The sequence below is a fragment of the Pelophylax lessonae genome (assembly GCF_965119305.1).
Source record: "Pelophylax lessonae genome assembly, chromosome: 11".
NCBI lineage: Eukaryota > Metazoa > Chordata > Amphibia > Anura > Ranidae > Pelophylax > Pelophylax lessonae.
Window position 1 is genome coordinate 179,503,567 of NC_138778.1, and position 27,270 is coordinate 179,530,836.

At 46.5% G+C, this 27,270-nt stretch overlaps 1 protein-coding gene across 4 annotated transcripts in view; it reads left to right on the forward strand.

Annotated features, from left to right (window-relative positions):
- The window catches only part of GPATCH8 (G-patch domain containing 8), a 149,977-nt gene extending 123,141 nt beyond the window's left edge, over positions 1–26,836 (forward strand). For 2 of the 4 annotated variants that reach the window (XM_082273020.1, XM_082273023.1), the window contains 2 exons: positions 15,343–15,473; positions 22,328–26,835. In XM_082273020.1, the coding sequence (XP_082129146.1) occupies positions 15,343–15,473; positions 22,328–25,877 (3,681 nt within the window). In that variant the 3' untranslated portion in view covers positions 25,878–26,835. Of the gene's footprint in view, positions 1–15,342; positions 15,474–22,327 lie in introns of all 4 variants that reach the window. The other 2 variants (XM_082273022.1, XM_082273021.1) reach the window with 2 other exon arrangements.
- Positions 26,837–27,270: the final 434 nt, after the last annotated feature.

The window sequence follows — 27,270 nt, forward strand, 5'->3', positions numbered from 1 at the left end:
GAAACATGTTGGGACTGTCACCTTAGAAGTTGCACCAATTTTGGACCTTGTCCACCCCTCTCCAGTATTTCATGACCAAGCAATCTTCTTCTTTTTTTTTATTATTATATATGTTGTATTTTAAGACCAATTTTTAATGAATTGAATAAAATATGTTGAAATTATTAATCTCCAGTTTTTGGCACCTAAAAAATCCCCCCTTTTCTTTTGTGTCTTAATACCATAAATAATAAACCAGTTATATTTTTACTCCAAGAGTATGTTTGGCAGTTTTAACGAAATAATGCATTCAAATTTAACTAAACCCCTTCGATTTTAGTCGACTAAAATGTACTGGATATTTTAGTTGACTAAAACAACTCCGATGACTAAAATACGACTAAAACTAAAATGGCATTTTAGTCAAAAGACTATAACTAAATCGAAATTTGATGTCAAAATTAACACTGGCGTGTATGTGATTGTATATAATATACTTACCGGCCTTTTTAATAGGTACAGTTGTTCAATTGCTTGGTAACACAATTTGCTAATCAGCCAATAACATGGCAGCAACTCAATGCATTTAGATGTGAAGACGACTTGCTAAAGTTCAAACCAAGCATCAGAATGGGGAAGAAAGGGGATTTAAGGGACTTTGAACATGGCATGGTTGTTGGATTTTCACGCACAACCATCTCTAGGGTTTACTGAGAATGGTCCAAAAAAGAGAAAAAATCCTGAGCTGCAGTTGTGTGGAGGAAAATGCATTGTTGATGTCAGAGGACAATAGGCAGACTGGTTTGAGATGATAGGCAACACTAACGCAAGTAACCACTCGTTACAACCAAGCTTTGCAGAATACCATCTCTGAACGCACAACACATCGAACCTTTAAGCAGATGGGCTACAGCAGCAGAAGACCATTCCTGTCAGCCAAGAACAGGAAACTGGGGGTTACAATTCGCACAGGCTCCCCAAAATTGAACAATAGACAATTGGAAAAAACGTTACCTGGTCTAAATCTCCATTTCAGCTGCAACATTCAGATGATAGGGTCAGAATTTAACATAAACAACATGAAAGCATGGATCCATCCTGCCTTGTATCAATGGTATAGGCTGGTAGTGGTGTAATGGTGTGGGGGATATTTTCTTGGCACACTTTGGGCCCCTTAGTACCATTTGAGCTTTATTTTAATGCCACGTCCTAACTGAGTGTTGATGCTGACCATGTCCATCCCTTTATGACTACAGTGTACCCATTTTCTGATGGCTCCTTCCAGCAGGATAATGCACCGTGCCACAAAGCTCAAATCTTCTCACCACTGGTTTCTTGAACATGACAATGAGGTCACTGTACTCCAATGGCCTCCCACAGTCACCAGATCTCATCCAAGAGAGCACCTTTGGTATGTGGTGGAAGATTTGCATCATGGATGTGCAGCTGACAAATCTGCAGCAACTGCGTGATGCTATCATGTCAATATGGACCAAAATCTCTGAGGAATGTTTGCAACACCTTGTTGAAGCTATGCCACAAAGAATTAAGGCAGTTCTGAAGGCAAAGGGGGGTCTAACCCGGTACTAGCAAGGTGTACCTAATAAAGAGGCCAGTGTGTGTGTGTATGTATGTATGTATGTATGTATGTATGTATGTGTATACATATTCATCTTCTTGACCATAGGGTTAGGCTGGCCATACACTATACAATTTTCTTATTCAATTTCCTTTAGATTTACCTTAAACTATGTAGTGCATGGGCCTGCCTGACTGCATACAAATTGAAAGTGTTTAGGTTTGACCCTATATTACATGGTTTTGGTAAATCTAAAGGAAAGTTGAACAAGAAAATTGTATAGTGTATGGCCAGCCTTACACTGCTCCCTACAGGAGTAGGACACTAGGCAGAGAAAAAGCTTGGACATGCCTATGGGGCAGTCCCTGGGAGTATATTCCCACTTCCTGCTATAGGTATTCAGTTTTTTTTTTTTTTTTCCTGCCTAGTCAGGAGTAAGGACCTAGATCCTTGCTGGGATCTCTGGGACTGACAATTTTTTCTTTTTTACATGGAATTTTTTCTTCCTTTTTTTAATTTTTTTCCTGTGGGAACTGCCATCAAATGCTGGAAAAATTTAGGCCGCGGCTTTGGGGCCTACTCGCTGGAAACTGTGAGGTGGCCCCTGTGAGAATGGCTGATGCCACTGCCTCCCGTTTGGGCATTAGCCTTCCCTCTCTGCTGCCCCTGGGAGGCCAGCTCAGCTGGGGTTCGTGTCCTGGCGGCTGGGCGCCTCCAAAAATTTAGGCCGCGTCTTGTGGCCTACAAGGCCAGGCAGCCTAATCGGGGGCCGCCTTTGGGGGGCCGCCTCAGTGTGTGTAGCTGAAACCCCCACTCTTCTTTTGGGCACCTGCCGCCGGGCTGAGGATCCGTGCAATTGCAGCTGGGCCTCCACAAAAGTTTAGGCCTTGGTTTGCAGCCTGCTAGGCCATGTGGTCAGCATGGCACCTCCCTTGAAAGTGGTAGTGCTGTGGGGGCTCTTCATTTTTTTTGCACCCTTGTGCAAATAGGGACACCTGCCCTATTTTTGTGAAGTTACCCTGCCTGCGCTTCTGTGTCACGGCGGGCGGCCCCCTTTTTAAGGACGCTATGTCCTATTATGCCCTCTATGGAGGGCGGGGTCAGATAGGTGGTCCATTGTGGGCCCTTGGCTGGTATACTCCTTTGTGTTTTTTTTTTTTTGTGGGATCGCAGTTGGCGGCCTCCCCGTTATTATGTTTTTTTGGGGTGAGCTTAGTATATAGCGACCCTACTGGGTCTGAATTCACGCACCCTGAGTTCTCAGATAGTGAGGATGATTACTCTGCTTGCCTAGCCGCGCTTAAATAGGCGCTGGTGGATGCACTGTTTGTGTCATTGCATACAATTTTAAAAATGGAGGTTGCAGCTGATCCTCCGGGAGACACTGGTTCCTATTGGCACCCACAGGCCCTCCATAGCGGCAAGGGTGTTCCTCTTTCCGCTTACCTTGACACCATTGTCACAAAACAGTGGGGTTGTTAAAAATGCAGTGGTTGCTAAGTGTTTTTGCTTGCGGTATTCTTATGAGGATTAACTTTGTTACAGGTGGACTTGCCGGTTTCCAGGGTGAATTGAGCTTCCCTTATTCTGGTTGAGGAGTCCCCGGCCTTTACAGGTCCAGCTAATAAGAGGGCGGAGGCTCTGGCCTGCCTTATGTGGCTGGTTCGTGATTAGGCTGGTAATTACTATTGCCCTGTTGTCACAAATTCTGGCCGAGTGGGCAAAGCTTTTACGTCGGGACCTGGAGAAGAAGCAGCTCCCCTCCTGCCTTGGTGGAACTGGCAGATCAGTTGGTCAAAGGGCTACAGTTTGTCTGTGATGCTTCTTTGGATGCCGCTCCCCTGCTTTCTAGACTGTCCCAGCAGTGGTCCTGTGGCGCATTATCTGGCTGAAATGCTGGTCTGCGGACCAGGCTTCTAAGAAGGCCTTGTCTGATCTTCTGTTTGTGGGGGATCGCCTGTTTGGACTTCCTTGGATGACATCAAGGGCCTCACAGGGAGAAAGAGTATTCTTCCTCATGCTTCCAGGGGTGTAGAGTCCCTGGGGCCCTCCTTTTTTGGCTCACAAGCGACTTTTTTGTCCCTCAGGGGATCCAAGCCCTTTTTGGGCCTCCGCTGGGAGTTCCAAAAAGTCTGTCTGGCAAACAATGAGCAGGTGCTGCCAGACCTGCGGACAAAAATTCCTTCGCATGAAGGGGTGCCCTCACCTGTATTTGGGGTGGGGGGGACGTCTTCGCTGCTTTCCGGATCTGTGGTCCTCACTGATCCAGGACAAGTGGGTCTACAAAGTAATTTGCTCCGGCTACTAGATCGAGTTACGATCATGTCCTCCAGAAAGGTTCTTCCCTTCCAACCTGCACTTATCCCCAGATCGCTTAAAGGGTCTCTAGGGTCTCTATGGGCTGGTGAAAAATTTCCGACTTGGGAGCCAGAACAATCACCTTGAAGTAACAAATTTTGCAAGTTTTTACTCAAACCTGTTTACAGTTCCCAGAAAGGAGGTCAAGGTGTGCCAAATACTGGACCTCAAGACGCTAAACCGCTTTGTGCGGGTACAGAAGTTCTGCATGGAGTCCATGCGCACGGTGGTGGTGTCCCTATATCGGGGATTTCCTCACCTCCATTGACATCAAGGATGCCTACCTTCACAACCCAATATGTGTTGCCCATAAGCGTTTCCTCCGCTTTGCCGTGGTTGAGGAGCATTATCAATTTGTTGCATTACCCCTTGGTCTCGCTTCCGCTCCTTGGGTCTTCACGAAAGTGTTGGTCCTAGTTCTAGCATTACTGCATCAGCGGGGTACCATGCCTTGTTGGACAACTTGGAGATTACTCTGCAAACGCTTAGGGAGTTTGGTTGGATTCTGAATCTTCAGAAGTCTGCCCTGGTTCTGTCCACAAGCCTAGTCTATCTGGGTCTGACTCTGGACTCGTCCTCAGCCAAAGTGTTTCTACTTCGGGAGAAATTTCACAAGTTGCAGGAGGCAATTCGTCTTTTGCAGACCAGCAAACGGTCATCTCTTCCGACTTGCATGTGCCTGTTCAAGTGGGGAGGCCTCCTCTGCACATATTGTCCTCGGTGGGTTTGGTCTTGGGAACAGTCCAGACACTGATCAATGTACTGAAGCTCCAAGTGTGCAGACTTTGGATCATTGGACAAGTCGTCTCCAAGGGTGTCCGGTGCCGATTCAATCAGACAATGCCACGGACGTAACCTATGTCAGTCACCAAGGGGGCACAAGTAGTGTCCTGGCAGGTCGGGAAGTAGCTGGAATTCTAACGTGGGCAGAAAGATTCGTTCAGCCCTCTCTGCTGTGCACATTCCCTGGGGTGAAATATTGGCAAGTGGACTATCTCAGTAGACAGGCGTTAGACCAGGGACAATGGTCGCTTCATCTGGAGGTGTTTCATCAGTTGTCTCCAGTGGGGTACTCCAGAGGTGGATCTGTTGGCCTCTAGCCTCAACAGGAAGGTTCAGAGGTTTGTGGCACAGTCTCGAGATTCTCTAGCCATCGCTACAGAGTCTTTAGTGGCTCTTTGGAGTCAGTGTCGTATAATTTACGCCTTTCCTCCTCTCCAGCTTATGCTGAGACGACTACGCAGAAGGGATTCTGGTCATCCTAGTGGCTCCATACTGGCCTCGCCGGTCTTGGTACCCCGATCTGGTACAGCTGGTCACCGATGCTCCTTGGAGACTCCCTCTCAGGAAAGATCTGCTGTCCCAAGGGCCAATCTTTCATCCTGCTTTACAGTCTCATGCTTTGACGGCTTGGATGTTAAAAGCCAGGTGCTGAAGGACAAAGAGTTGTCTGACTCTGTGATTCCTTTGCTGTTAGAAGCTAGAAAATGTACTTCCAGGAAGATTTACCATCGTACGTGGAAGACGTACATTGTGTGCTCTGAATCCCTCCGGGTTCACCCTCATTCCTTTTCGGTGGCTCGGATCTTGACTTTCCCCCGAGGGGTTGTGCAGCGCCTGGCCTTGAGTACCATCAAGGGCCAGGTCTCGGCCTTGGCGGTTTTCTTTCAACGCCCATTGGCCACACACTCCTTGGTGTATACTTTTCTCCAGGGCGTGGGATACTTGGTTCCTCCAGTGCGGTCTCCTTTGCCGCCGTGGAACCTCAATTTTGTGTTGTCCGTTCTCCATAAGCCTCCCGTAGAAAATATTTGGGAGATTCCCCTTTTTACGTTGTATAAGAAGGTTGCCGTTACTTCGGCCTTGCAGGGTGTCTGAACTGATGGCATCTTGTCGTTCACCATACCTTGTGGTTCACAGGGATAAGGTGGTTCTGCATCCATGTCCGTCGTTCCTTCCGCAGGTTGTCTGATATTCATCTGAATGAAGATGTTGTTGCCCTCCCTGTGTCCCAAGCCTAAGCGTCCTAAGGAAGTTGCCTTGCACTCCCTGGATGTGGTTTGGGTAATGAGGGTGTATCTAGCAACTACCGAGTCTTTTAGGAAATCTGACTCCCTATTTGCCCTCGCAAGGGGCTGGCTGCTTCTGCTGCAGCCATTTCCAGATGGATCAGACAGACTGTGGTTCAGGCTTATTCTATTGAGGGTCAGGTTCCTCCTTTCCCTGTCGAGGTGCACTCTGCTCTGGCGCTTAGTGCCTCCTGGGTGTCAGTGATGCAGGTTTGCAGGTGGCTACCTGGTCGTCTGTACACACGCACAAAGTTTTATAAAGTGGATGTGTTGGCATCTGCGGATGCTTAGTTTGCCGCAAAGTTTTGCGGGCTGCTGTTTAGAGGACTTGTCCTCTTTGAGGGTGTGTGTTGTATTTTTTTTTTTTTTTTTTTCAGGTGAGCTCCAGTTGTTGACAGTTGAGCTCCAAGTTACCTGGTTGGCTATGTTTAGCCTTGGGAAAGTTTGTTTTTTTCTGCTGTTCCCACCCCTCATGTTTGACACTGCTTTGGGACATCCCTACGGTCAAGCAGATGAAGAGCTGTATCTGTTAATAAATGAAAGCTAAAATGGGATTTTTGTCTTACAGTATCCATTTCTCTGATGTTCATTGATGGACATGGCACCTGCCCCTCTATGAAGTTGGCTTTTTTCCTTCTTACCCTGCTTGTTACAAAACTGAATACCTTTAGCAGGAAGCGGGAGTATACCCTCAGGGACTTCCCCCTAAAGGCGTGTTCAAGCTTTTTCTCTGCCTAGTGTCCTACTCCTGTAAGGGGCAGTATAACCATACAGTCAAAAAGATTGAGCTGTGTCCATCAATGAACATCAGAGAAATGGATTTTACGATGGAGAAACATCTCCTTTTTCCCTAGCCTGTAAAAGCCTAGAAAGTCTCTTCTGTGTGGTGATCTGGTCCCGTTTTTCCACTTTTTGTTACCAAAAATGGAAATTCTTTTACTTGGAGGAAGATCCTAACCCCCGATGCCAAGCCAGCCCATCTGGTGTTTTTTTCCCCAGTCAGAACACTCTTATTAGCAATAGAATACTGGAGCAAAGAAAGAGGTGAGGCACAGCTCAGAAGACACGTAACGTATAACAAAAGTGAATTTATCATTAGAGGCGCACAGAGAAGAGACTTGGTAATAGTAAGCAAGTTTTGATGTAGGCTTTTGAATTGAACGTTTTAATTAAGATTGACACACCCATTAATGTTGTGCTCATTGTTCGGTATACACAGAATTTCCCACCCCACCAATTGAATTCAATTGTGACTTGCTGTTTGTTTAACATTTTGTTTTTGTGTTTTTTTTATTACTACTTATTGGTCTTGCACAGAGACTAGTTGGTATAAAGAAATATAGACCACATATATAGAAAAATAACCACTGCAGTGTAAGGATGTTAAGTCATCCTAATTGGTGAAGTAATATAGAAAATGCTTTGACCATTTATGGAAAAAAACTTCTGTTGAATTGCCGCATAGCATCTGAGTCTAGACTGTTTTTATAGTTCCCTGGAAGTTTTTTTTTTTTTGTCAGTGCAGCATACAATCATGAAACGAATACAGTTAAATTACTCAGAACTGCTTCATATAATTGTTGCGTAATAAGCTTTAAGATTTTGCTCAGCATGAATGTCAAGGAGTGCTTTTTCATTTCTTAACCACTTGCCAACTGCTCCATAGCAGATTTACTGTTACAGGGCGGCCATTCTGTGCTGAATCTTGTGTATATATACTGGGTTCTGCACTAGCGTGGGGGGCTGCGTCGGTGATTAGTCACCACAGAAGCTGATCAGCAGGTGCTGATCAATGGATGTCCACCGGCACCCGCTGATCGTCGAGAGGGGCTGGACAGAGCTCTGCATGTGTAAACAATGCAGAGCTCCATTCTGATGAGGGTAGTGATGGCTTTTCTTAATAAAATAGGGAATAAAACCCAGAACTTCCCTTGGTAAAAGCAGCACATAATGTATACACACACACACACACACACGCACGCACACCGTTAACCCTTTGTTCACCCTAGATGTTTACCCCCCTTCCCAGCTAGTGTCATTAGTACAGTGACAGTGCATATTTCTCTTTTGTTCATTGACGGACACAGCTCTCCAGTATTCAGAACCATCGGGTTATATTGCCCCCTATAGGTATAGGACACTAGGGAGAAAAAAGACTTGGCTAAGCCTATGGGCAGTCCTTTGTGGTATACTCCTTGGTGGTATACTGGGTTTCCCCACCTGACCCCCTCTAAAGCTGCGATCTCTTGGGGTCCCAGCCATTCCGCCTTCCCCTGCCTAATCTGTCTCGTCAGACCTTTAATCTGACTCTGCTACCGCAGACGTGGCCCACCCCACGGGTCTGCAGCCATGCTCCCTGAATAATCAGATAAAGAGGATACTTCCTTCACGCCTGTTACTGTGCACGAGAAGGTGCTAGTTGACACACTGATTGCATCATGCGGCAAGTGTTTCCTTATCCCTCCTATTTTGACAGATTTGTCGCTAAAGAGTGGGAGCGTTCTAAACGTCCCTTTTTTGTGGTTCCTAAACGCTTTGCGGTAAGGTACCCCGTTGAGGAGTCCCTCTTCAAGAAGAAGACTGTTCCTCTACCGGAATCATGGTTGCCTTTTTCAACCATGAAACGCCCCCCCCCCCCCCCCCCCCGGTGTCCAACAAGGCAACAACGGCTTTTAAAGATCTGGCTGACAGGAAGGCGGAGTCTGTGGCCTGCAATATGTTCACTGTTGCTGGTTTGGTGCTTAGTCCAGTCCTAACCATTGCCCTGGTGTCGTAAACTGACTAAGTGGGCTACATTTTTGCGCCGTGACCTAGAGGGTGAGCAGTTTCCCTCTGCCTTTGCTGATTTGGTGTACCAGTTGGTCTAGAGGCTGCAGTTTTTCTGCGATGCCTCTTTGGACGCGGCACCCCTAATTTCTACCCTGTCTGTTTCAGCAATGGTGCATAGGCATGTATTTTGGCTTACGTGTTGGTCTGCGGACCAGATTTCTTTAAAAAAAAAAAAAAGGCTCTGACTGATTTACCTTTTCAGGGTGATCCCCTGTTCGGGGCTACCCTGGGTGACACCAAGACTCTCATAGGCGGGAAGAGTACTTTTCTACCACAGTCTGGGAAGGGTAAATAACCTCATCACAAACGTGGCCCGTCTTTCTCAGCTCACAAGAAGTTTTTTTTGTCCCTCAGGTTCCGCTGACAAGGGCTTAAAACCTCCTTGGGAGGTTCCAAGCAGCCCCGGTCTGGCAAGCCGAGAGCGGGAATTCTCTAGACCCACGGACAAGGCTCCTTCAGCATGAAGGTGCGCCCTTACCCATGGCTAGGGTGGGGGGACGTCTTTGCTGGTTTCCAGGCCTGTGGACCTCCTTGGTAAACGACAAGTCGGTCTACGAAGTGATACGGTCCGGTTACAAGATAGTTTTGTTCTTGCCCTCTGGAAAAGTTCTTTCCTTCCAATGTGCGTCTGTCTCCAGACCGATTGCAAGACCTGCTCCTTCAGGGTGTGATGGTTCTGGTATCAGAACGGTTTCAGGGTTTTTATTCCAACTTGTTCACGATCCCAAAGAAGGGCAAGGTACGTCTGATTCTGGACCTCAAGGCCCTGAGCTGCTTTGTGCGGGTACAGAAGTTCAGAATGGAGTCCATTCGCAAGGTGTTGGCATCCCTACAGTATTTCACAGAAGTGAGTACACCCCACATTTTTGTAAATATTTTTTATTCTATTTTTTCATGTGACAACACTGAAGAAATGACACTTTGCTACAATGTAGTGAGTGTACAGCTTGTATAACAGTGTAACTTTGCTGTCCCCGCAAAATAACTCAACACGCAGCCATTAATGTCTAAACAGCTGGCAACAAAAGTGATGACACCCCTAAGTAAAAAAGTCCAAATTGGTCCCAAAGTGTCAATATTTTGTGTGGCCACTATTGTTTTCCAGTACTGCCTTAATCCTCTTGGGCACGGAGTTTACCAGAGCTTCACAGGTTGCCACTGGAGTCCTCTTCCACGACAACATCACGGAGCTGGTGGATGTTGGAGACCTTGCATGTCTCCAGACCTAAACCCTATTGAGCATCTGTGGGGCATCCTCAAACGGAGGGTGGAGGAGGGCAAGGTCTCTAACATCCACCAGCTCTGCAATGTCCTCATGGAGGAGTGGAAGAAGACTCCAGTGGCAACCTGTGAAGCTCTGGTGAACTCCTTGCCCAAGAGGATTAGGGCAGTACTGGAAAATAGTAGCCACACAAAATATTTACACTTTGGGCCCAATTTGGACATTTTCACTTAGGGGTGTACTCCCTTTTGTTGCCAGCGGTTTAGACATTAATGTCTGTGTGAGTTATTTTGAGGGGACAGCAAGTTTACACTGTTCTACAAGCTTACTACTTTACATTGTAGCAAAGTGTCATTTTCTTCAGTGTTGTCACATTGAAAAGATATAATAAAATATTTAGAAAAATGTGAGGGATGTGCTCACTTTACTGAGATCCTGTACATCAGGGGGGATTTTCTTGCCTCTTTGGACATTTAAGGATGCCTACCTGCACATTCCAATGTGTGCCTGACACCAGCGCTTCCTCCATTTTGTTGTAGGAGAAGAGCATTCTTAGTTTGTAGCATTTCCCTTTGGTCTCGCCTCTGCTTCTCTGGCCTTAACAAAAGTTCTGGCCCTGGTTCTGGCGTTATGTCAGTGGGGGATTGTGGGACTGGGCTATCTGGGCGACCTCCTCTTGGGAGTGGCATCCTCTGGTGCTTTGATGGACGACGTGGAGATCACTATACGGACCCTGAAGGAATTTGGTTGGCTTCTAACTTACCAGAAGCCTGCTCTGATTCCATCCAGAATCGGCTAGAGCTAAATCCAGAAACAGACCCAGATAATCCAGAGTATTCCTTCCTTTGGGCAATCTTCAGAAGTTCATCTCCTGTTGTGCAGCAGATGGTCCTTCCTCCCTCCAGGCTTGCATGCGGGTGCTGGGCCTGATGGTATCTACCTTTTTTGAGGCGATTCCGTTTGCACAGTTTTCCATATGAAGTCCCTTATTAAAAGGAGATCCTGGTAAAATGGGACAAGTGTATGAAGTCTCTTGACAATCAGATCTGGCTAACCCCGGATACCAGGGGGCTCTGGTCTGGTGGCTTTGCTCTTTGGCAGGGCAAATCCTTTCTCCCTTCGTATTGGATAGTGGTCACCATGGATGGCAGTCTGCCGGGTGGGTGTCCTGTGAGTTTCGCTCAGGGTTGTTGGACACTGGAAGAGTCCAGACTACCGATCAATGGCTTGGAACTTCCGGCGATCAGGCTGTACCTAGATTGCTGGACGGATCGACTCCAAGGGCTTCCGGTGCGGATTCAGTCGGACAATGCCATGGCAGTGGCTTTTATCAATCACCAGGGTGGAACAAAGAGTGTGGTGCAGCCCTGGCCGTAGCCGGCACTTTCCAGTGGGCCGAACGCTTCATTACGGCCCTCACCACTGTACATATTCCAGGAGTGGAAAACTGACAGGACTATCTCAGTCCGGAAGCGTTGGACCAAGGGGAGTGGTCCCTTCATCTGGACGTGTTTTATCAGATGTATCAGTGGGGTGCCCCCAAGGTGGATCTGTTGGCATTCCGGCTCAACAGAAAGGTACCGAGGTTTGTTGCAAGGTCATGGGATCCTCTGAGGGATGCCATAGATGCTCTGGTGGCCCAGAGGGGCCAGTATCGTCTGATTTACGATTTTTCCTCCTCTCAAGCTTCTTCCATGGCTTTTGCGCAGAATCTATTCAGAGGGGATTCCGGTCATACTAGTGGACCTGAACTGGCCTCGTTGGTCTTGGTAAGCCGACCTGGTGCGGCTGGTCACCAACGTCCCTTGGAGACTGCCTCTCAGGGAGGATCTACTGTCCCAAGGGCTGATTTTCCATCCTGCGTTACATATGCTGGCTTTGATGGCCTAGCTGTTGAAAGCCAGGTGCTGAAGGATCGGTGATTCAGACACTGCTGAAGGCTAGGAAGTTTACCTCTAGGAAGATCTACCATCGTACGTGGAAAAGGGTATGTTTTCGTGGCGAGTCGATTGGCGTTCACCCCCATTCTTTCAGTGGCTCGGATTCTGATCTTTCGGACCTGAGCAGAAATTGGCCTTGAGTACTATCAAGGGCCAGGTGTCGGTCTTGGTGGTCATCTTTTAGCAACCCCTGGCCACGCACTCTGACTCCACCGTTGCGGTCTCCTCTGCCACCTTACACTGTCCCAGAAGGTGGCCTTTTTGGTGGCTTTTACTTATGCTTGCAGGGTTCGGAGCTGGTGGCGTTATTGTGTCCTACCCCCTATTTGGTGGTCCACAAAGATAAGGTGGATCTTCGCCCATGTCCGTTCCTTCCTAAGGTAGTCTCTGCTTTCCATTTGAATGAAGACATTGTGTTGCCTTCCCTGTGTCCCAGACCCAAACATTCTAAGGAATTTGCTTTGCATGCCTTGGATGTGGTTTGGGCAATTCGGGTTTATTTGGCAGCCACTGAGTCTTTTTTTGGAGGTCAGACTCACTTTTGCTGGTGGATCAGACAGACGGTGACTTAGGCCTATTCGATCAGGGGTCAGGTTCCTCCTTTCCCTGTAGTTGTGCATTCTACTTGGGCACTTAGTGCTTCTTGGGCCTTCCGTCATCAGGCGTCGGTGGTGCAGGTTTGCAAAGCGGCCACCTGGTCGCTGGTGCACACTTTCACTACATTTTACAAGGTGGATGTGTTGGCATCTGCAGATTCTTCTTTTTGGCTGCAAGGTTTTGCAGGCTGCTATTTAGAAGGTCGGTTTCCTCTTCGGGGTTGTATGGTTCAGGTTGGGCTCCAGTTTTTTTTTTGTTCCTGTTTACCTAGTTGGCTATTGTGTTTAGCTTTGGGATCTTTTTGTTGTCCCACCCCTTATGTTTGGCACTGCTTGGGGGCGTCCCTATGGTTCTGAATACTGTTGAGCTGTGTCAGTCAATGAACGCAGAGAAATGGATTTTAACGGTAAGTCAAAAATCCCATTTATTTATTTTTTAGCACTAATCACTGTAATTAGGGTCACTGGTTCCCACAAAGTGTCAGTGTCAGACTGTCCGCCGCAGTATCAGTCATGCTAGAAGTCACTGATCGTCACCATTACTAGTATAAATAAAAGAATTCCAGTATATATACCATAGTTTGTAGACACTATAATATTTGTGCAAACCAATCTATATGCTTATTGGGATTTTTTTTAAACCAAAAATATGTAGCAGAATACATATTGGCCTACCTTTTTTTTTTTTTTTTTTTTTTTTTTTTCATGAAGGGAGGGTAAAACTTCCAGAGGGCAAGTGGTTAAAGTGAGCATGTACTAAAGCTAAAGAGCAGCCATTGGATTTTTTTTTAATTTTATTTAAACTTGCTACTATCTTTGTCTTATGATTTAGCTGCTTATGAATCGTGGTTACATGCTTTTTCTCATGAGTCCTAAAGCCGTAGGATGACAGCCATAGAATTACTTTTTTAAAAAGAAAAAAAAATACCTATTCAGTAAAATCTGCACCAGTTCATGTGATAGTGACAGTAAGTTTTTAGCTAATTTGCATAAATCGTAAAAGATTTAGGAAAGTTGGCATTTTTAAATGTGTGTAAATGGTTTTATCTAAGCTTTTCTGTATCCCAGCAGCCATGCTTTCTAGTTACAAACGTGCAGATTTGGCGCTCAGTGGAAAAATCAGAGCCACGTGTCTGAAGGTCTATAAATGCTTGTGTTACAGCATCTCCATAGTTTCTTCAGATACTCGCTTGTAGCAACAGCAGTTTGGTATTTTCCTCCTAGCTTTTTGGTCACTTCTAAACTCTGCACCAGCACAGGGAGATGGCATTACAGCTTCAGGTTACACCACGTATTGTAAATGTGTTTTTTTTTTTTTTTTTTAAATAATTGTAAACCTTTACCTTGTAAAACAACCCATTCCGTTTAAAATAGAAATCAAAGGTAAAACATTTGTGTATAGATATAAAAAAAATACATACCCCTTTTGATAACTGATCACATACCCTCTGTTCTCAGCCAAATAAGAGCTGAGGGAGGAGCAACTGCAGCACTCTGAGCTTCCCTGTGAATGGCTGTGCAGCAAGGTCATATCAGGACAAAGCTGATCATTGGCGAACAGGCTGAGTTCCCAGGATAGCTAGAGAACTGACCACTCTGTTTCGCTGCTTAGTGTAGTCAGTAGTTAGGAAAGCAGAGGGACTGGCAGGAACAGCAGGGATTTCACACAAAGGGAAGCAATACAAAGAGAACAGGATACTTTTTCATACAGGTACATGGCACATATCTGAAACAAGAAATGTTGAGTTTACCTATTCTTTAAAAAAAAAAAAAAAACAATACAAATGCCAGCTGCAGCATGCGTTTTGTTTGATTTCATCAGAGGCCCTTTTATGGTTAAAGATGCTAGAGCTGGTTTTTAGTAAAGGTATATCAGATCAGTTTTCCCAGCTTGGACGTGATCAAAGAGCTAGGACAAGGAAAAAACAGCACAATAGTGGCTGTTGGTGATTACCCAAAGAATCAATGATGGGGAGGCAGTAACGCCAAGCATTTGTAGACTTAAATGCAGGTGAGTGCTGAATCTGATGGGTATATCTTTGTAATTGAAAGCGTTGCTGTTAAAATATTATTAGGGTCCATACACATGTACAATTATAGGCATTTTTTTATGCCTATTGTACATTTCCCAATTCTTTCCTGCACCTGCTAAGCAGCATGTGCTATATACAGCCTGCTATACAAGTGAATAGCTGTATGCAGACACTCCTAAACACTGATGCTTCTTTGCATGGGTGTTTGCCTGTGCATGTACATCCAGGCGTATTTCCTGAACGTGGAAGCTTGCGTTGTTATGGGCAGTCTGTAGGCAGCATGTGCAGCACCCCAGACATGGGAAAGCCCTGGGAAATTTACGCAAGGCATAAAAATGCCTATAACTGTGTGCATGAGATTTTTGGTAACCTATGAGTGGGTGGATGAGCTGTGGATGGATATAAAAATATATATGTGCAGTGTTGATATTTGTGAATTCCTCTTGGCATTGCTTCAGCGAACAAACGGGCTTACATTTAGCCAGCTTTGGCATAGTATCTAAAAAAGCATAAATAATTCTTCTGTAATGGTTTTTCTTCAACTTTTTTTTTTTTTTTTTTTTTACCCAAGTATCCTCTGGTTCAAAGCTTGACTTGCGGGAGCCTGTCAAATCTGGGCAATCTAAACTGAGCACATGATCTAATTGTACATGAGCAGATAAGGAAAACCATGTGTCAAAAAAAGAAGACGATCTGGAGATATGTTTAGCTAACACAGGATTTTGTCCACATTGCAGAGGCTGAAGGATCTCAAGCAGCGAGAGTTTGCTCGCAATGTTTCTTCTCGGTCACGGAAGGATGAACGCAAACAGGAGAAGGCGTTACGACGTCTGCTTGAGCTGGCTGAGCAGAGAAAACAATCGGAAAGGTAAAATCCTAAGACCAAATTAAAGTAAGATGATTTTTTAGGGTTACTCGGTAATATGCTGTGTGCATGTTAAAGGCCAGGGTTTACCCTTTTAATATTTAAAGTGATATTATTGGTTCAATTGTTAACCCCTCTAGCGGTATTCACGAGTGTGGCTCGGGTTAACTTTCAGTACCAAAAGCGGTAACCCCAAGCCACACTCTGGATTACCCCGCAATGTTTTTCACCTTCCCTGCGCTTCCCCGCTGTCCTCCCTGGCATCCTGACAGTCTCTCCCTGCTCTGTGCACGGCGGATTGCCGGCACTTGCCTTCCGTTTCCCTCCTGCCAACGTTGTGACGCAGGGGGGGGGGGGGGGGTTAACAGGCAGCAAATTAAAAAGTATAAAAACACAAATAAAATGATACAAAGCTGTGATCCATCCTAACGGATTACACTGCATCATGCCATTTCACCACAGGATTTCACCTGGTGGCTTTTCCAGTGCCTTGCCTGTGCTTTTCCAGTGCTTTGTGCCTGGAAAATTTTGAACGACCATGGCGTCCAAAAAGCGTTCGTTTTGCGCAAAAGCACTTTTAGACGAACTGGAAAACAGCAACTGTGAAAAGGAGTTACTTGAAGAACTGAGCGATAGTAATTTGTGGGAAAATTCGTCATTGGGTGCGGAAAGTGACGACCGCGACGATTCTGATGTCTTTCTGGCACATAGCTTGTGGAATTTGGGAAGTATATTAAATGAGTCTTCAGAATTTCCAATGGAGCTTTGTGCCAGAAAGAGACATCACAATCGTCACTGTCGTCACTTTCCGTACCTGATGACGAATTTTTCCACAAATCGCTATCGCTCAGTTCTTCAAGTAACTCAGTTTCGCTATCGCTGTTTTCTAGTTCGTCTAAAAGCGCTTTTGCGCAAAAAGACGCCATGGTCATTCTCAAATTTTCAGGCACAAAACTGGAAAAGCACAGACAGGGCACTGGAAAAGTCACCAGGTGCAATCCTGTGGTGAAATGGCATGATACAGTGTAATCCGTTAGGATCACAACTTTGTGTCATGTCATTTTAGTGTACTTACATTTTTTAAATCGCCGCCGATTCCACCCCCCTGCGTCGCAACACTCTCAGGGAAGGGAAGCGGGAGACAGGTGCCTGGCATTGGCTGAGCATACTGGGGGAGTACCGCGGTGGATCGCAGGGCAAGGGGAGTTTTAAAATGTAAAACAGATTTCTATGCAAAAGAATGTACCGCTTTTAGCACAGAAATCTGTACATACTCAGACCGCCAGGGAAGTTAAATGACAAACCGGTTTTCTCTAGCGCTCATTGACAGACGTAGTCCTCGGTGATACACCACCTTCGGGTTATGTTGCCTCCACAGGAGCAGGACTAGACAGGAAATTAAAAAGCTCTGGCCACACCCTAGGGGCAGTCCCAGAGGGTATATCCTCTCTCTTTCTGCCTCAGCAAATCAGTTATTTTCTGTCTAGTTAGGAGTAAGGACCTAGATACCTTGCTGGGATCTTAGGTCCTGGCAAGAATTTTTTCTTAAAGGATTTTTTAGACAGCTTTTTTTCTCCAGTGTTCCTGTGAGATCTTCAAGCAAGAAAGCTGAACTGGGCGACGGGCTGGATGTTGAGATCCGGTGGTCACCCCAGTTCAGCCTACGAGCGCGTGCAGGCCATAGCTCCGCGCTGGGTCGGCCGCGACAAAGTCCCATTAAAGGACTGTTCACGCGAGTTAGACGTCTCGCTGAAACGCCAAAGACCATGAGTCACGGCGTCCGTATCGGTCGACAGCCCTCCCGCCCCGGTGGAGAGGGGTACTGTCAGGAGTTGGTGCCCGCCTGGTTCCGGTATGGTGAGTAGTATGTTCCCCCTTTTCCCCTGACGGGTCTTGTGGTGAACGCGGGCCCCTCTCTGTATGGTAAGATAGAGTCCCTCTCTATCCTATAACATGACACAGATCCTCCTACTTTGAGTGTGATTTTATGTGCAAAAAGCCAGGAGGCTTGGTTTGGGAGCTAACAATCTAATTGTATACATGTTAAAAAGATGTAATCTGTGGCATTCTGGGAATCTTACGGTGTTAAGAATAAGCTACCTACCAGTCAGAAGCCACGGACATGTAGACTGCCTTCCTAATCAGATCTCCAGCTATTAGCAGGCCTCCCGAATGGCCATGCGGTCCGCCAGGGCCGGTACCGCCAACCACGCCATATCCCCATGCAGAGAGAGTGTTGTGTGCCCTGCAGCACACCGCTATTCAGTACAGGCCGCCGCCATTTTTTTTGCTGGATCGCACGAGCCGCCATTTTGGCGCAGCCTCGTGTCTCCAGCATGGGGGCGGCCATGTTTGAGGTGATCCAAACACCTCGTGGAGCTTGGGGGAGGCGCCGGAAGGCGTGCAGAGGGGCGGAGCCGCCTCCTTTCTTCCTGGGCAGCCAGCCAAAAGACTTCCTGTTTGTCAAGACAGCGCTGTAACCTGTTGCAGTTAAACTCTGAGCATCAAGTGGTGAGCCTGGGGGTCTATCTCTCTCTCTCTCTCGATCGATAGGGATCCCTAGCAGGTAACACTAAGGGGCTTTTGTGGCGCTGGGGGTCTGAAAAAAAAAAAAAAAAGAAAAGTTTTTTATTTTTGAATTATATTATCCAGGAAGTGACTGGAATTATCATGGACCCTGCCACACATATTCCCCCACCTGTTTCCCTCGAGGGGGCCACGGGACCCGCCGGTGCACAGAGTATAGAGTCATTTACAGCAATTTTGGAGTCTATGGTGGCTCGGGTGGAGGCGGCCTGTCAGGGACGGGGGTCAAGGAAGCGACCCCCGCCTACCCCTATACTATCTGACACCTCTGACTCTGATTCAGAGATGGTCACTGCAGTTGCAGGTTCCTCTGCAAGGGCTGTTATCCCAGGTAAAGCCCCCTCAGACAGTGAGGAGGACGCTTCTTCTCCTGCTATAATTCAGGAAGAAGCATTGGTGGACGCACTAGTTGTGGCAGTGCAGGAAACCTTAAAACTTGAGGCTTTACCGGCAGAGGCAACTGAAACAGAGATTCCCTTTGGTACTAATAAGCCCATCAAAACGGTGAAGGTTTTTCCTGTACCTAAATGTTTCGGTAATCAGATTAAAGGAGAATGGGAGCATTCTAAACGTACCTTTACTATTTCCAAGCGTATTGCTAGACGCTATCCGTTTGAGGAATCCATCATTAAGAAATGGACGGTACCACCAGTGGTGGATCCACCTATTTCCAGGCTGAATAAAGCCACGGTTATTCCAGTGGAGGACACTTCGTCCTTTAAGGATCCGGTGGATCGAAAGATGGAAGCAGAGTCCCGCACCATCTTCTCTCTGATAGGGTCAGCATTTAGACCAGTAATTGTTATTGGTCTAGTTTCCCAGACACTTACGGAATGGGCGAAAATGGTACGCCAAGATCTTAGGGGAAAAGATATTCCCCAGGAGACATCTGATTTGATGGAACAGATTATACAAGGGCTACAGTTTATCTGTGACGCAGCCTTGGACACTACTCCCTTATTAGGGCATGCATCTAAGTCAGCGGTGATCCTCAGACGTGTGCTGTGGTTAAAATGCTGGTCAGCTGACCTAGGTTCCAAAAAGACCTTGACTAATCTCCCTTTTCAGGGGAATCGTCTATTTGGGGCCAACCTAGATGAAATCATTAAGGATGCCACTGGGGGCAAGAGCACTTTTTTGCCACAGGCTGCTAAAGCTAAGGGACCTCGCAACAAGCGAGGACCTTTCTTTACCGCCCATAAAGGGCGCCCGGCTGGTACTAGCGGGAAAGGCAAGACTCCTCCAGGAGGGTTCAAGAAGGGCTGGTCGGACAAGCAAAGGACCAACCCAGCCAAACCCGAAGCAAAGGAGTACACAGCCTGAAGGTGCGCCCCCACCCAGTTTCAGGGTGGGGGGACGTTTTCACCGGTATTCAGAGCATTAGATCGAGCATCAACCACTACTACCGGTGCGATTCTTCCCTTCCAACATTTAAGTACTACAGGAAGCGGTAGTTACCGTTCCCTGAATAGATCTTTTCCTTTACCTTTTCCTAAGATTAGTCCCGATACCTCACAGGAATCGGATCTGGTTGACCAGATAGGCCAAGTAGCCTCTAGTCGGGTGACTTCGGTCCCTGAGGTTCAACCAGAAAAGATCACCTTTCCTGATAACTATCAGGTATCTGATAAATGTGTGGGAACAGAAAACGACCAGACTTTCTCGGATGGTCGGGGCCAGATACCTCTAGGGACGCCTGGTTCAGATTCGATCAGCGCCAGTGGTCCTAGAAATTCTAGGCTGGCCTCCTCAAGCCGGCCTGGCCGACTTGGACATGTTAGTCGTAGACGTTCCGTGGGAACTTCGTCTCAGGGAGTGTCTGTGGTCTCAAGGACCAATTTACCATCATGCTTTACAGTCGCTGGGTTTAATGGCCTGGCCATTGAGACCCAAGTACTGAAGGACAGAGGTTTGTCTACTTCAGTCATTCCTACCCTTATTAAAGCAAGGAAAGAGACTTCCAGCAAAGTCTATTATCACACATGGAAGACTTATATTGCGTGGTGCGAATCTTTAGGATTTCCTCCACGTACCTATTCGGTGACTCGAATATTGGCCTTTTTGCAACAAGGGGTTGAGCAGAAGCTAGCCTTGAGCACCATCAAGGGTCAAGTTTCAGCATTAGCAATCTTCTTTCAGAAGCCTTTAGCTACCAAATCCTTGGTGCGGAATTTCATCCAGGGGGTGCGGCACCTGGCTCCTCCAGTCCGCGCGCCCTTACCGCCCTGGGATCTTAATTTGGTTTTGTCAGTTCTACAGAAACCTCCCTTTGAATACATCAGGGAGATTCCCTTACTTTATCCCAGAAGGTGGCCTTCTTGGTGGCTATTACTTCTGCTCGCAGGGTGTCAGAACTGGCTGAATTATCATGCCAGTCCCCATACCTAGTGATTCAAAGGGATAAGGTAGTACTTCATCCTAAGCCATCTTTTCTTCCTAAGGTGGTTTCAGATTTTCATCTGAATGAAGATATTGTACTACCTTCCTTGTGTCCTCAGCCCAAGCATCATCGGGAACATGCGTTGCATTCCTTAGATGTGGTTCGGGCAATCAGGGTATACCTGAAAGCTACGGAATCTTTCCGAAAGACGGATTCACTTTTTGTGATCACGGATGGCCCCAGAAAGGGTTTGCCTGCATCTGCCGCGACCATTGCCAAATGGATTAGACAAACGGTGGTACAGGCTTATTCTATTAAGGGTCAGAGTCCTCCGTTCCCTGTTAGGGCGCACTCCACTCGAGCTCTCAGTACTTCCTGGGCCTTTCGCCATCAGGCGTCAGTGGTCCAGGTATGTAAGGCGGCCACCTGGTCGTCGGTACATACCTTTACAAAATTCTATAAAATTGATGTGACGGCATCGGCGGATGCCTCATTTGGCCGCAAGGTTTTGCAGGCCGCAATTTGAGGAGACCGGTGGTCTACCTCGAGGGTTTTTTTCTGTTTGAAAAAAAAAAAAAAAAAAAAAATTTTTCTCTTTTTTGTTGAGTCTCATCATTAAGGATGAGCATTGTAAACTTCTAGTTGGCACCGGTTGGGCCTTCTAGATTGGGATTTGATTTCATTTTCCCACCCCTCAGTTGTGATACTGCTCTGGGACGTCCCGAAGGTGGTGTATCACCGAGGACTACGTCTGTCAATGAGCGCTAGAGAAAAATGGATTTTTGTAAAATCTTACCGTAAAATCCTTTTCTCTTAGCTCATTGACAGACGTAGTCCCCGCCCCTCTGTTTTTTGAGTTGGGTTAAAATCTCTAAAGACTGCTTTTTCACATAACTGATTTGCTGAGGCAGAGAGAGAGAATATACCCTCTGGGACTGCCCCTAGGGTGTGGCCAGAGCTTTTTAATTTCCTGTCTAGTCCTGCTCCTGTGGAGGCAACATAACCTGAAGGTGGTGTATCACCGAGGACTACGTCTGTCAATGAGCTAAGAGAAAAGGATTTTACGGTAAGATTTTACAAAAATCCATTTATACTCATCTAATCTGTGCAATGGTTTTGCACAGAACAGCCTTGATCCTCTTCTTAGGACTCCACTGGCACTTTTGGGTCCTCCTCGACTAGTGCCCCCAATTAGCAAGCCTCTTGCTATGCTATGGGGGCAATGGTGCTTGCTTGTTCCTGAGCCCCACTCTATGCGTCCATAAGACACATGAAACCGCAGCTCGGCCCCGCTTTTTCCTCATTGGCCCAACAGCTGTGATTGACAGCAGCTTCTGTCTTAGCCAATTAGGAGAGAAACCCTGGACAGCCAAGGCTCCTGTGCACATCACTGGATTGAGAGGGGGCACAGATGATTATTAGGAGGAACTGTGGGGGGGGGAGCAGCAGATAGGTTTTTTACCTTCAAGCATAGAATGCATGAAGATAAAAAAAAAGCTTCATCCTTTGCAACTACTAAGAGAACCCTATACTGAAATTTAAGATGAGATTTTGGGCTGTGCACCAATGTTTGCACCAATGTGCAAACACCCCCAATCTGAGAAGGTGAACAGTGGTAACTGAGCGGCCCAGGTGACTGCTTTTTTACCTTAGATTGGCCGGTTATATCTGCATAGTATGTAACATGTTAAAAAATAATTTAATCTTCAGGCTGTTGTTGTATTCAAACTGCCGTTAGTCTGTTTTTCACAGCTTTTAAATTTCACTTGTCGTTTTTTTTTTTTTTTTGTAAAGGTTAGACAAAAGCATTTTGTAGGTCTAGCATCTTATATGTAATATTCACTCCAGTTTTGAGATTCTATGAATTGGTAATTTATTTATTTTTTTCTAGCAGTGCTCCAGGGAGTGGCCCTATGTTCAAAGCCATCACAATTGCAGCAGATGAAGAAGGAACCGAAGATGAAGATATGCCAAGTTCGGCTGGCCAAGAAAGCCCAAAACAAATTCAGGAAGAAAAAACACTCCAGGCGCCCTCTGCCCCAACTCCACCAACAGCTCCAGGAGTTGCCTTTGGTTTTAAAAGTCCAGCTAGTTCTTCGCTACTCCAGAAGGTGGGCTTCTCTTTTTCCTTTGCCAAGAAAACTCCGTTGAAGCTGGAGTCATCGGCAGCTGTCTTCAAGGACCCCACTGAGGAAGTGGGAGTAACCGAGGAAGAGAAGGAAGAGGACAAAGTCTCTGCTGAGATAATAAGCATTGTAAAAAGTCCAGTGGAAGCAGAGTGCAGCAAAGATAGTGAAATCAAAGTGGAGGAAGAAGAAGGTCAGGCAGATGATGGCTGCTCTCTCGCTAGCACCTTATCCAAACTAAAGAAGATGAAACGGGAGGAAAGATGTCCTCAAGCAGGGGAACCGGAGTATTATCACTACATGCCACCTGCTCATTGCAAGGTGAAGCCCAACTTTCAGTTTCTACTTTTTATGAGGTCTACAGAGCAAACACAGACTGAGTGCGAAACTTCAAAAGAAGAGAAGAAACAGGCTGCTCCGAGCAAGGCCAAGCCTTCAAAACAGACAGAAAGTAAAGGGGAGAAGAGCATAGCTGGTGATGGGAAGGCAACTCAACCGGCAGAAAGCATTGCTTCTCAAAGTTTACCTCAGAAAAAAGAGTCTGATGAAGACAAAGAAAAGCCTAACGCCAATGTAAATGAAGACCCTCCTAAGAAATCCCCAACGCCTGCAAAAGAACAGCCAGAGCGTCCAAAACACCCAACTGGTCCTTTTTTTCCGGTTTTGAGCAAGGACGAGAGCACAACCCTACAATGGCCCACTGAGCTCCTGATATTCACCCAAGCAGAGCCTTCAATCTCCTACAGCTGTAACCCTTTATACTTTGACTTCAAGCTTTCACGGAACAAAGATGGCAAAGGAAAGCTGGCTGGCAAGATAAAAGAGAACCCAGGCACTAGTAAAGATAGCCTTCCTCCCACTGAAGCAAACAAAGACCACGTTGTCGCATTAAAGAAGGAAGGCCTTCCTGTGGCACTTACTTGTGGGACCCAATCAAAGGCTTCCTCAGCACCTCTCAGTGATCTCAAACCTGAATCCATTGAGGAAGAAAACAAAGAATCAACAGGAAAGTCTCACAAGCACAAAAAGAAAAAAAAGCACAAGAAAAGCAGCAAACGCAAGCGGAAACACAAAGAAGGGGATGAGGAGTCAGAGCAGAAAACGAAGAAGAGGAAGAAACATAAGCACAAGAAGTCAAAGGGTTCCTCCAAAACAGTGTTAAAGGTAGAAGAGACTGACCCTAATCCATCTCCTGCCTTGAAAAGCCACACTAAAGAGTTAGGCACGCTGAAGTCTGTGAATAAGGAGGACAGTACTGGGAACGTCACTACAAAACAGGACCTTCCTGCTTCCTCCAAAGAGCCTGAAAACAAAAAGCTTAAAACAGAACTTAAACCATCACTTCCAGCTCCTGCAACTGTTCCATCATCTTCATCTCACCGAAATACAACCAACAAGGCGAGAAGTCGACACAGTAGTGGTGACTATGACAGTGAAGGTGATACAGGAAGGAAAAAATCCCCCTCTAGATATAGTGATGAGTATGATTCGACTAGTGACCGCTCCAGAAGTCGATCAAGGTCTGGAAAGAGACGACGGTCCTACTCATCCAGTTCAGGTGGCTCCACAGATAGAAGTCGATACAGTCGCAATCGAAGTTATTCAGACAGTGACTACAGTGATTACAGCAGTGGGTCGAGGCGGCGATCCAAAAGGCGGTCACCAGGTTCAGACTCTGATTCTGTGGCTTCTAAGAGACATTCCACTAGGCATAAATACTCCTCTTCTGACTACAGTCACAGTCGCTCTAGAAGTAGAAGCCGATCAAGAGGAAGTAGGAGCCGAGGTAGAGGGAGGTCCAGCAGTAGTAGCCGAAGTCGGAGTAAAAGGAGAAGTCGCAGCATGACTGGTCATAGTTGGAAGCGTAGTCGCAGTTATAGTAGAGACCGGAGCGCAAGCGCTCGCAGTCACTCTGGGAAAGGATCACGTGGGCGAGACAGCGTAGATAGTCGCCGAGGTGGTAGACGGGACTTTAATCGTTCTAAGATATACCGTTCTCAGTCCCCACATTTTTCTCGCTCTGGAAGCCGGAGAGAGGAGAGTCGATCAGAACCAAAAGGAACGAGTAGCTCCAACCAGCCCTATAAGAGCACTGAAAAAGACTCTGGCCGATGTTCTCTAACAGCTAAACAGCTGCTTGAGAAAATTCAGTCACGGCGTTTGGAAAAGGCAGCAGGCTCCACGGAGGATGGAACCTCAAAGCCAGGAGCTAAAGTAAAAGATCCACCTCAGGGATATTTTGGCCCCAAGTTACCACCTGCTCTTGGCAATAAAACTGCACAACTGCCTATGATAGGCAAATTACCAGCAGGATCTAAAGGCACGGGTCTGCAGAAAGCAGAGAATGATTCAGCTGAGGTCTCTGTTACTGTAGATGGGGAGAAGGACAAAGACATTAAGCTTTCTTCACAGGTTGACAATACACCACCGCCAGAGCCACCCGCACCAACTGTAGAACATCTGCCAGCAGAGGGCACTGTCTTTCAGCCACCTCCTCCAGAGTTTGCAGAAGGCACTCTACCACAACCTTTAGGCAATGGTAGTCTTCCTTTTCCACCTATTCATGGAAGGATTATGCCGCCACCACCTGAGAGTGAATTTTTTCACCCATCCGCATACCCACCCATTGCTGTGGAGTCTAATGCCCCTCGTCCTGAAGGTGAAGATGAAGAGGAGGGGGTGGAGGAAGAAGAGGAGGATGAGGGCTCTCTGGCACCTCTGGAGAGCCAGCCTATCACTTTCACGCCTGAAGAAATCGAGAAGTACAGTAAGCTACAGCAAGCGGCCCAGCAACATATACAGCAACAGCTTTTGGCCAAGCAGGTCAAAAATTTCCCAGCAGGGGCAGTTCCACAAGCCCTACAGCCTGCAACACCTTCCCTACAACAAATTCACATTCAGCAAGCACCGCCTCCAGTGTCTGCTGCCTCCATAACCTCTATGCAGCATGCCATCCTTCAGCACGCAGCAGCTGCTGCAGCCATCGGCATCCCACCCCACCCACAGTCTTTGGCCCAAGTCCACCACATTCCTCAGCCTCATCTAGCACCCATCTCACTCTCCCACCTCACCCATTCTCTGATCCCAACCCATCCACATGCTTTCCTAGCTAGTCACCCCATACACATAATCCCAGCCTCTGCCCTCCACCATGCTGGACCTCTCACTCTTCACCATGTACCCCATGCCCTCTACCCGACTCTGTTTGCTCCTCGGCCAGGCTCAGCAGCAGCTACAGCTTTGCATCTGCACCCTCTGCTTCACCCCATCTTCTCAGGCCAGGACCTGCAACACCCTCCTAGTCATGGCACATGAGACAACCTTCATGAACTTGACAACTGTACCAGATTTTGGCACTGAAGAGGGGCATTAAAGCTGCAAAGGGTAATGAATGCAGTACAAAAGACTTTGTGCCCTATTGGTGGGGTGAGGACACTTTGGCCTACACTGCTAAGTCGGTTTCTTGTTCTAGGTTCCCATATCTTCCATTTTAGTTCATCTTTAAGGAAGGGGGGATTATTCACTTATGTATACCTTCTAAAGTCATAATTGTTTTTTGGGTTTTCTTTTTCCATTTTCAATGTAGTTACCAGGAGTTTGTCAGCACCGTTGCTTATAAGTTGAAATCCTTAAAGTGAATGTCACCAGTAGTGGGATGTTCACTTGTAGTCTTGATCACACATGAAGCTAGGGCAGTGACAGAGCCCGCAAAGGCTTTGAGATTATAAGTTCACCTCATCAGAAGTGGGTGCTTACCTTTGGGAAGGTAAAACCGTTCTATATTTGTTTTGTTGTGTATTTAACTTTTGGCAGGAACTGCCTTCTAAGTACAAAACTGGTCACTTGACCTGGGTTATAGCAATTAATCCAGAAGGTGGGGGGGGGGGGCATTCTACATGAAGGCGGGTCTTCTCCTGACATTATTTCCCAAGTCATTATTTCCTGTATAGAATAGGCCACTGGCAGAAATGGACAGTTGCTTTTCCGCAATGATGTCAACCCAAATCATGATGTTGAGGATGCAGTGATGGAACTCTGAAGTCTGAAAAGCAGATTTAAAAAGGCATCTGCACTCTGTATCATATTTTCTTCTTTGCTGTAGTGTATATTAAACCGAAAGGGCAAAAGTATAGTTTTTAACTAGTTTGCAAAAAAAACAAAAAAAAACTTTTTGCTGCTGTGGCATGTATATTTTATCATATTTTTTTTTGACGTTTCTATGTATGATACAACTGTACAAAAGTCATGAAATTGAAACCTTACAGGTTTGGAAAAAATACATGTAATATTATACAAAGGACTAATAAAAGAACAAAAGATTTGTGTTAAATTCCTTGTGATATTTTTCATTGATACAAAATACGTGCTAGGAAAATGACAGACAAGTGTTGAAGCCAGGGTGCCAGCCAGGTAAGTACCAATTTCAGAAGGTACAATCTGGTTTGTCTCATGACAGGCTTATGGTTTCCTTTTTATTTAGAACAAGGCTGATTTAGTGGCAATTTTATTATTAGACCAGTAATAATTTAGAATACAGTAGTCAAAAGCATCTTCTTCCTGGACTGAGCTTCTGACCTAGAGATGACATATGAAGCAGGTTGCCCTGCAGCCTCTTATCAAGTGACTGCTAACAACCCATAGCAGACTCACAGCTTAAGCCCCTTCCACACGAGCTGGCTCTGATGGAGTCCGCCTGTAAAGCGGGGAA